The sequence below is a fragment of the Cetorhinus maximus genome, unplaced genomic scaffold (assembly GCF_964194155.1).
Source record: "Cetorhinus maximus unplaced genomic scaffold, sCetMax3.hap1.1 HAP1_SCAFFOLD_3524, whole genome shotgun sequence".
In the NCBI taxonomy this organism is placed as follows: Eukaryota; Metazoa; Chordata; class Chondrichthyes; order Lamniformes; family Cetorhinidae; genus Cetorhinus; species Cetorhinus maximus.
The window spans coordinates 17,501-26,511 of record NW_027599434.1 but is presented as its reverse complement, the minus strand read 5'-3'; the positions used below and the strand labels follow the sequence as shown (position 1 = coordinate 26,511).

Here is a 9,011-nt window from a genome sequence, read left to right as displayed (position 1 = left end):
TGACCTGGGAGGGACAGAGAGAGAGAGAGAGAGAGAGAGAGAGAGTGGTCATTCAGAGCGGGGGAGAGGGTCACAGGTCAGAGGGCAGGGTCAGGGGCGGTCAAGCGGTCAAGGGGCCGGAGCGGTCGCTCCCGGATCAGCCACGCGGGTCCTCACCAGGTAGAAGATGTCCAGGGTCTGCGTTCCCGGGGGGAGCTGGGCCTGGATGATGTAGTAGACGGACACCTCCAGCTGGGAGTAGCAGGGCAGCGCCTGGGTATCCTTCCTGATGGACAGGTAGCTCCTGGATCTGGAGTAGAAAGGCAGAGCCAGGAGCTGAGCTGCCTCGTGGTGGGGTAGGGAACTCCGGTACCGGTAGTCCTGGTGAGACGCCTGGTAGATGGCCTGGCGGAGAGAGAGAGGGAGAGAGAGAGAGAGAGAGAGAGAGGTCAGCAAGGTCCAGACTCACTCCGCAAACAGCTGACACAATCCCCTCTATAAACCCCCCCCTCAATCCACCCTCACTCCCTAATACCCTCTATAAACCCCCTCTCAATCCCCACTCAGTCCCTAATACCCTCTATAAACCCCCTCTCAATCCCCACTCACTCCCTAATACCCTCTATAAACCCCCTCTCAATCCCCACTCACTCCCTAATACCCTCTATAAACCCCCTCTCAATCCCCACTCACTCCCTAATACCCTCTATAAACCCCCTCTCAATCCCCACTCACTCCCTAATACCCTCTATAAACCCCCTCTCAATCCCCACTCTGTCCCTAATACCCTCTATAAAGCCCCTCTCAATCCCCACTCACTCCCTAATACCCTCTATAAACCCCCACTCAATCCCCACTCACTCCCTAATACCCTCTATAAAGCCCCTCTCAATCCCCACTCACTCCCTAATACCCTCTATAAACCCCCTCTCAATCCCCACTCACTCCCTAATACCCTCGATAAACCCCCTCTCAATCCCCACTCACTCCCTAATACCCTCTATAAACCCCCTCTCAATCCCCACTCACTCCCTAATACCCTCTATAAACCCCCTCTCAATCCCCACTCACTCCCTAATACCCTCTATAAAACCCCTCTCAATCCCCACTCACTCCCTAATACCCTCTATAAACCTCCTCTCAATCCCCACTCACTCCCTAATACCATCTATAAATCCCCCTCTCAATCCCCACTCAGTCCCTAATACCCTCTATAAACCCCCCTCTCAACCCCCACTCACTCCCTAATACCCTCTATAAACCTCCTCTCAATTCCCACTCACTCCCTAATACCATCTATAAACCCCCTCTTAATCCCCACTCACTCCCTAATACCCTCTATAAACTCCCCTCTCAATCCCCACTCACTCCCTAATACCCTCTATAAACCCCCACTCAATCCCCACTCAGTCCCTAATACCCTCGATAAACCCCCTCTCAATCCCCACTCACTCCCTAATACCCTCTATAAACCCCCTCTCAATCCCCACTCACTCCCTAATACCCTCTATAAACCTCCTCTCAACCCCCACTCACTCCCTAATACCCTCTATAAACCCCCTCTGAATCCCCACTCACTCCCTAATACCCTCTATAAATCCCCCTCTCAATCCCCACTCTGTCCCTAATACCCTCTATAAAACCCCTCTCAATCCCCACTCTGTCCCTAATACCCTCTATAAACCCCCTCTCAATCCCCACTCACTCCCTAATACCCTCTATAAACCCCCTTTCAATCCCCACTCACTCCCTAATACCCTCTATAAACCACCTCTCAATCCCCACTCACTCCCTAATACCCTCTATAAACCCCCTCTCAATCCCCACTCACTCCCTAATACCCTCTATAAACCCCCTCTCAATCCCCACTCACTCCCTAATACCCTCTATAAACCCCTACTCAATCCCCACTCAGTCCCTAATACCCTCTATAAACCCCCTCTCAATCCCCACTCACTCCCTAATACCCTCTATAAACCCCCCTCTCAATCCCCACTCAGTCCCTAATACCCTCTATAAACCCCCTCTCAATCCCCACTCACTCCCTAATACCCTCTATAAATCCCCCTCTCAATCCCCACTCTGTCCCTAATACCCTCTATAAACCCCCTCTCAACCCCCACTCACTCCCTAATACCCTCTATAAACCCCCTCTCAATCCCCACTCACTCCCTAATACCCTCTATAAACCCCCTTTCAATCCCCACTCACTCCCTAATACCCTCTATAAACCCCCTCTCAATCCCCACTCACTCCCTAATACCCTCTATAAATCCCCCTCTCAATCCCCACTCACTCCCTAATACCCTCTATAAACCCCCTTTCAATCCCCACTCACTCCCTAATACCCTCTATAAACCCCCTTTCAATCCCCACTCACTCCCTAATACCCTCTATAAACACCCTCTCAATCCCCACTCACAACCTACCACCCTCTCTAACCCCGGCCTCTCCTTCGCCCCCTCCCTCAGTACTAGCCTAACCAGCAATGTCCCCTTGTTCCAGCCCAGACACTCACCGTGAAGGAGATGGGTGTGGATCCCCAGGACGATGTGTTCAGGGAGAATCTCGCGATCCCAAGATCGTCTGTGATCACTTTCGTAGCTCCGGGGCTCAGAGTGTTAAACAGGTAAATGGTGGCGTTAGATAAAGGGCTCCCCGTGGAATATTCCAGTTGAATCTATGTAGGAAGAACAGTTTGGTTAATGAAAGGGGACAGAGGGAGTAGAGTTTAACCCTGTATATATTACACAGTGTGTGTGTCGGGGAGTGTAACCCTGTATATATTAGACAGTGTGTGTGTAGGAGAGTTTAACCCTGTATATATTACACAGTGTGTGTGTAGGAGAGTTTAACCCTGTATATATTACACAGTGTGTGTGTCGGGGAGTGTAACCCTGTATATATTACACAGTGTGTGTGTAGGAGAGTTTAACCCTGTATATATTACACAGTGTGTGTGTAGGAGAGTTTAACCCTGTATATATTACACAGTGTGTGTCGGAGAGTTTAACCCTGTATATATTACACAGTGTGTGTGTGTAGGAGAGTTTAACCCTGTATATATTACACAGTGAGTGTGTAGGAGAGTTTAACCCTGTATATATTACACAGTGTGTGTGTAGGAGAGTATAACCCTGTATATATTACGCAGTGTGTGTGTAGGAGAGTTTAACCCTGTATACATTACACAGTGTGTGTGTAGGAGGGTTTAACCCTGTATATATTACACAGTGTGTGTGTAGGAGTGTTTGACCCTGTATATATTACACAGTGTGTGTGTCGGAGAGTGTAACCCTGTATATATTACACAGTGTGTGTGTAGGAGAGTTTAACCCTGTATATATTACACAGTGTGTGTGTCGGAGAGTTTAACCCTGTATATATTACACAGTGTGTGTGTAGGAGAGTTTAACCCTGTATAAATTACACAGTCTGTGTGTAGGAGAGTTTAACCCTGTATATATTACACAGTGTGTGTGTAGGAGAGTTTAACCCTGTATATATTACACAGTGTGTGTCGGAGAGTTTAACCCTGTATATATTACACAGTGTGTGTGTGTAGGAGAGTTTAACCCTGTATATATTACACAGTGTGTGTGTAGGAGAGTTTAACCCTGTATATATTACACAGTGTGTGTGTAGGAGAGTATAACCCTGTATATATTACGCAGTGTGTGTGTAGGAGAGTTTAACCCTGTATACATTACACAGTGTGTGTGTAGGAGAGTTTAACCCTGTATATATTACACAGTGTGTGTGTAGGAGTGTTTGACCCTGTATATATTACACAGTGTGTGTGTCGGAGAGTTTAACCCTGTATATATTACACATTGTGTGTGTCGGAGAGTTTAACCCTGTATATATTACACAGTGTGTGTGTAGGAGAGTGTAACCCTGTATATATTACACAGTGTGTGTGTAGGAGAGTTTAACCGTGTATATATAACACAGAGTGTGTGTCGGAGAGTTTAACCCTGTATATATTACACAGTGTGTGTGTAGGAGAGTTTAACCCTGTATATATTACACAGCGTGTGTGTCGGAGAGTGTAACTCTGTATATATTACACAATGTGTGTGTACGAGAGTTTAACCGTGTATATATTACACAGTGTGTGTGTCGGAGAGTTTAACCCTGTATATATTACACAGGGTGTGTAGGAGAGTTTAACCCTGTATATATTACACAGTGTGTGTGTCGGAGAGTTTAACCCTGTACATATTACACAGTGTGTGTGTGTAGGAGATTTTAACCCTGTATATATTACACAGTGTGTGTGTCGGAGAGTTTAACCCTGTATATATTACACAGTGTGTGTGTAGGAGAGTTTAACCCTGTATATATTACACAGTGTGTGTGTAGGAGAGTTTAACCGTGTATATATTACACAGTGTGTGTGTAGGAGAGTTTAACCCTGTATATATTACACAGTGTGTGTGTAGGAGAGTTTAACCCTGTATATATTACACAGTGAGTGTGTCGGAGAGTTTAACCCTGTATATATTACACAGTGTGTGTGTGTAGGAGAGTTTAACCCTGTATATATTACACAGTGTGTGTGTAGGAGAGTTTAACCCTGTATATATTACACAGTGTGTGTGTGTAGGAGAGTTTAACCCTGTATATATTACACAGTGTGTGTGTCGGAGAGTTTAACCCTGTATATATTACACAGTGTGTGTGTGTAGGAGAGTTTAACCCTGTATATATGACACAGTGTGTGTGTAGGAGAGTTTAACCCTGTATATATTACACAGTGTGTGTGTAGGAGAGTGTAACCCTGTATATATTACATAGTGTGTGTGTGTAGGAGAGTTTAACCCTGTATATATTACACAGTGTGCGTGTAGGAGAGTGTAACCCTGTATATATTACACAGTGTGTGTGTGTAGGAGAGTTTAACCCTGTATATATTACACAGTGTGTGTGTAGGAGAGTATAAACCTGTATATATTACGCAATGTGTGTGTAGGAGAGTTTAACCCTGTATACATTACACAGTGTGTGTGGGAGAGTTTAACCCTGTATATATTACAGAGTGTGTGTGTAGGAGTGTTTGACCCTGTATATATTACACAGTGTGTGTGTCGGAGAGTTTAACCCTGTATATATTACACAGTGTGTGTGTCGGAGAGTTTAACCCTGTATATATTACACAGTGTGTGTGTAGGAGAGTGTAACCCTGTATATATTACACAGTGTGTGTGTAGGAGAGTGTAACCCTGTATATATTACACAGTGTGTGTGTAGGAGAGTTTAACCCTGTATATATTACACAGTGTGTGTGTAGGAGAGTTTAACCCTGTATATATTACACAGTGTGTGTGTAGGAGAGTTTAACCCTGTATATATTATACAGTGTGTGTGTCGGAGAGTTTAACCCTGTATATATTACACAGTGTGTGTGTAGGAGAGTTTAACCCTGTATATATTACACAGTGTGTGTGTAGGAGAGTTTAACCCTGTACGTATTACACAGTGTGTGTGTCGGAGAGTTTAACCCTGTATATATTACACAATGTGTGTGTCGGAGAGTTTAACCCTGTATATATTACACAGTGTGTGTGTAGGAGAGTTTAACCGTGTATATATTACACAGAGTGTGTGTCGGAGAGTTTAACCCTGTATATATTACACAGTGTGTGTGTAGGAGAGTTTAACCCTGTATATATTACACAGTGTATGTGTCGGAGAGTGTAACTCTGTATATATTACACAATGTGTGTGTACGAGAGTTTAACCGTGTTTATATTACACAGTGTGTGTGTCGGAGAGTTTAACCCTGTATATATTACACAGTGTGTGTAGGAGAGTTTAACCCTGTATATATTACACAGTGTGTGTGTCGGAGAGTTTAACCCTGTATATATTACACAGTGTGTGTGTCGGAGAGTTTAACCCTGTATATATTACACAGTGTGTGTGTAGGAGAGTTTAACCCTGTATATATTACACAGTGTGTGTGTAGGAGAGTTTAACCGTGTATATATTACACAGTGTGTGTGTAGGAGAGTTTAACCCTGTATATATTACACAGTGTGTGTGTAGGAGAGTTTAACCCTGTATATATTACACAGTGAGTGTGTCGGAGAGTTTAACCCTGTATATATTACACAGTGTGTGTGTGTAGGAGAGTTTAACCCTGTATATATTACACAGTGTGTGTAGGAGAGTTTAACCCTGTATATATTACACAGTGTGTGTGTGTAGGAGAGTTTAACCCTGTATATATTACACAGTGTGTGTGTCGGAGAGTTTAACCCTGTATATATTACACAGTGTGTGTGTGTAGGAGAGTTTAACCCTGTATATATGACACAGTGTGTGTGTAGGAGAGTTTAACCCTGTATATATTACACAGTGTGTGTGTAGGAGAGTGTAACCCTGTATATATTACATAGTGTGTGTGTGTAGGAGAGTTTAACCCTGTATATATTACACAGTGTGCGTGTAGGAGAGTGTAACCCTGTATATATTACACAGTGTGTGTGTGTAGGAGAGTTTAACCCTGTATATATTACACAGTGTGTGTGTAGGAGAGTATAACCCTGTATATATTACGCAGTGTGTGTGTAGGAGAGTTTAACCCTGTATACATTACACAGTGTGTGTGTAGGAGAGTTTAACCCTGTATATATTACACAGTGTGTGTGTAGGAGTGTTTGACCCTGTATATATTACACAGTGTGTGTGTCGGAGAGTTTAACCCTGTATATATTACACAGTGTGTGTGTCGGAGAGTTTAACCCTGTATATATTACACAGTGTGTGTGTAGGAGAGTGTAACCCTGTATATATTACACAGTGTGTGTGTAGGAGAGTGTAACCCTGTATATATTACACAGTGTGTGTGTCGGAGAGTGTAACCCTGTATATATTACACAGTGTGTGTGTAGGAGATTTTAACCCTGTATATATTACACAGTGTGTGTGTCGGAGAGTTTAACCCTGTATATATTACACAGTGTGTGTGTAGGAGAGTGTAACTCTGTATATATTACACAGTGTGTGTGATGGAGAGTGTAACCCTGTATATATTACACAGTGTGTGTGTAGGAGAGTTTAACCCTGTATATATTACACAGTGTGTGTGTCGGAGAGTTTAACCCTGTACATATTACACAGTGTGTGTGTGTAGGAGATTTTAACCCTCTATATACACTCTGTACCCCGTGTAAATGAATTCTCCATTTACTGATTGTACCTGTCCTGTGTAGGGGAGTCCTGTCTTGAAGTATTTTTCCTCGTCTTTGAACTTGATCCGTGTTATATCTGAGGTGACTTCTGTCTCTGCAAACGCTTGCATCGGGATCCCTGGGAGGGAAGGAGAGACAGGTTGTTCAGTGGACGCTGTAGCGATGGCCGGAAGGAGAGAGGCAGAGGGACAGAGACAAATAGAGATGTCCCCTAATGCGGAGAGCAGGAAAGGGAAAGCCTTCATTAGATAAAGAGAGCCAGCGATGGGGGGGAGGTGGAGAGATAGACAGAGAGCGAGAGATGGAGGGAGGGAGAGCGCGTGATAGAGAGGGAGAATGGCTGATGGACAGATACAGGGGCAGAGACACAGAGAGACAGTGAGAGTCCGAGAGAGACAGGCAGAGTGGGAGAGAGAACGACAGGCAGAGAGACAGAGACAGACAGGCAGAATGGGAGAGAGAACGACAGGCAGAGAGACAGAGACAGACAGGCAGAATGGGAGAGAGAACAACAGGCAGAGAGACAGAGACAGACAGGCAGAATGGGAGAGAGAATGACAGGCAGAGAGACAGAGAGAGACAGGCAGAATGGGAGAGAGAACGACAGGCAGAGAGACAGAGAGAGACAGGCAGAATGGGAGAGAGACAGGCGGAGAGAGTGTGTGAAAAACAGTAAGAGATATGGAGAGAGAGAGAGAGAGAGTGAGGCAGAGAAAGAGGGGTCAGGGAGAGAGAAACATAACCAGGGACAGAGAGTGTGACACGGACATTGTTTCAAAGGGAGAGAGACCGAGGACGAGAGATAAGGGAAAGGCTGAGGAATAGTGAGAATTGAGCAGAAATACAAGGAGAGAGAGAGAGAGAGACAGAAACAGAGAGAGAGAGTCAAAGGCAGGGGGTAACTCTCCGAAACCCAGAGGGAGAGGTATTGATGGGGGTAGGAGTTGAGGATGTGGATCTGAACAGATCCTCTCATCTGTACCCCTCCTCCTGCAGAACACAGTGTGCATGAAGGGTTAGGGGTTAGGGTTAGGGGTTAGGGGTTAGGGTTAGGGTTAGGGGTTAGGGGTTAGGGTTAGGGTTAGGGGTTAGGGGTTAGGGGTGAGGGTTAGGGGTTAGGGGTTAGGGGTGAGGGTTAGGGGTTTGGGGTTAGGGTGTGAGGGTTAGGGTTAGGGGTTAGGGGTGAGGGTTAGGGGTTAGGGGTTAGGGGTGAGGGTTAGGGGTTTGGGGTTAGGGGTGAGGGTTAGGGTTAGGCGTTAGGGGTTAGGGTTAGTGTTAGGGTTAGGGGTTAGGGGTGAGGGTTAGGGGTTTGGGGTTAGGGTGTGAGGGTTAGGGTTAGGGGTTAGGGTGTGAGGGTTAGGGTTAGGGTTAGGGTTAGGTGTTAGGGGTTAGGGTGTGAGGGTTAGGAGTTAGGGGTTAGGGTGTGAGGGTTAGGGTTAGGGGTTAGGGTGTGAGGGTTAGGGTTAGGGGTTAGGGTTAGGGGTTAGGGTTAGGTGTTAGGGTTAGGGTTTGGGGTTAGGGTGTGAGGGTTAGGGTTAGTGGTTAGGGTTAGGGTTAGGGTTAGGGGTTAGGGGTTAGGGTGTGAGGGTTAGGGGTTAGGGTGTGAGGGTTAGGTGTTAGGGTTAGGGTTAGGGTTAGGGTTTAGGGTGTGACGGTTAGGGTTAGGGGTTAGGGGTTTGGGGTTAGGGTTAGGGTTTGGGGTTAGGGGTTAGGGTGTGAGGGTTAGGGTTTGAGGTTAGGGTGTGAGGGTTAGGGTTAGGGGTTAGGGGTTTGGGGTTAGGGTTAGGGTTTGGGGTTAGGGGTTAGGGTGTGAGGGTTAGGGTTAGGGTTACG

General features: G+C 45.7%; 1 protein-coding gene across 1 annotated transcript in view; it reads right to left on the bottom strand.

The window, feature by feature from the left end:
- Positions 1 to 108: 108 nt before the first annotated feature.
- The window catches only part of LOC144678060 (alpha-2-macroglobulin), a 26,337-nt gene continuing 17,434 nt past the window's right edge, over positions 109 to 9,011 (bottom strand). The window contains exons 10-12 of the mRNA XM_078537984.1: positions 7,187 to 7,296; positions 2,498 to 2,659; positions 109 to 384 (exon numbers count right to left, since the gene is read on the bottom strand). Coding sequence (XP_078394110.1) covers positions 109 to 384; positions 2,498 to 2,659; positions 7,187 to 7,296 — 548 coding nt within the window. The remainder of the gene's footprint in view (positions 385 to 2,497; positions 2,660 to 7,186; positions 7,297 to 9,011) is intronic.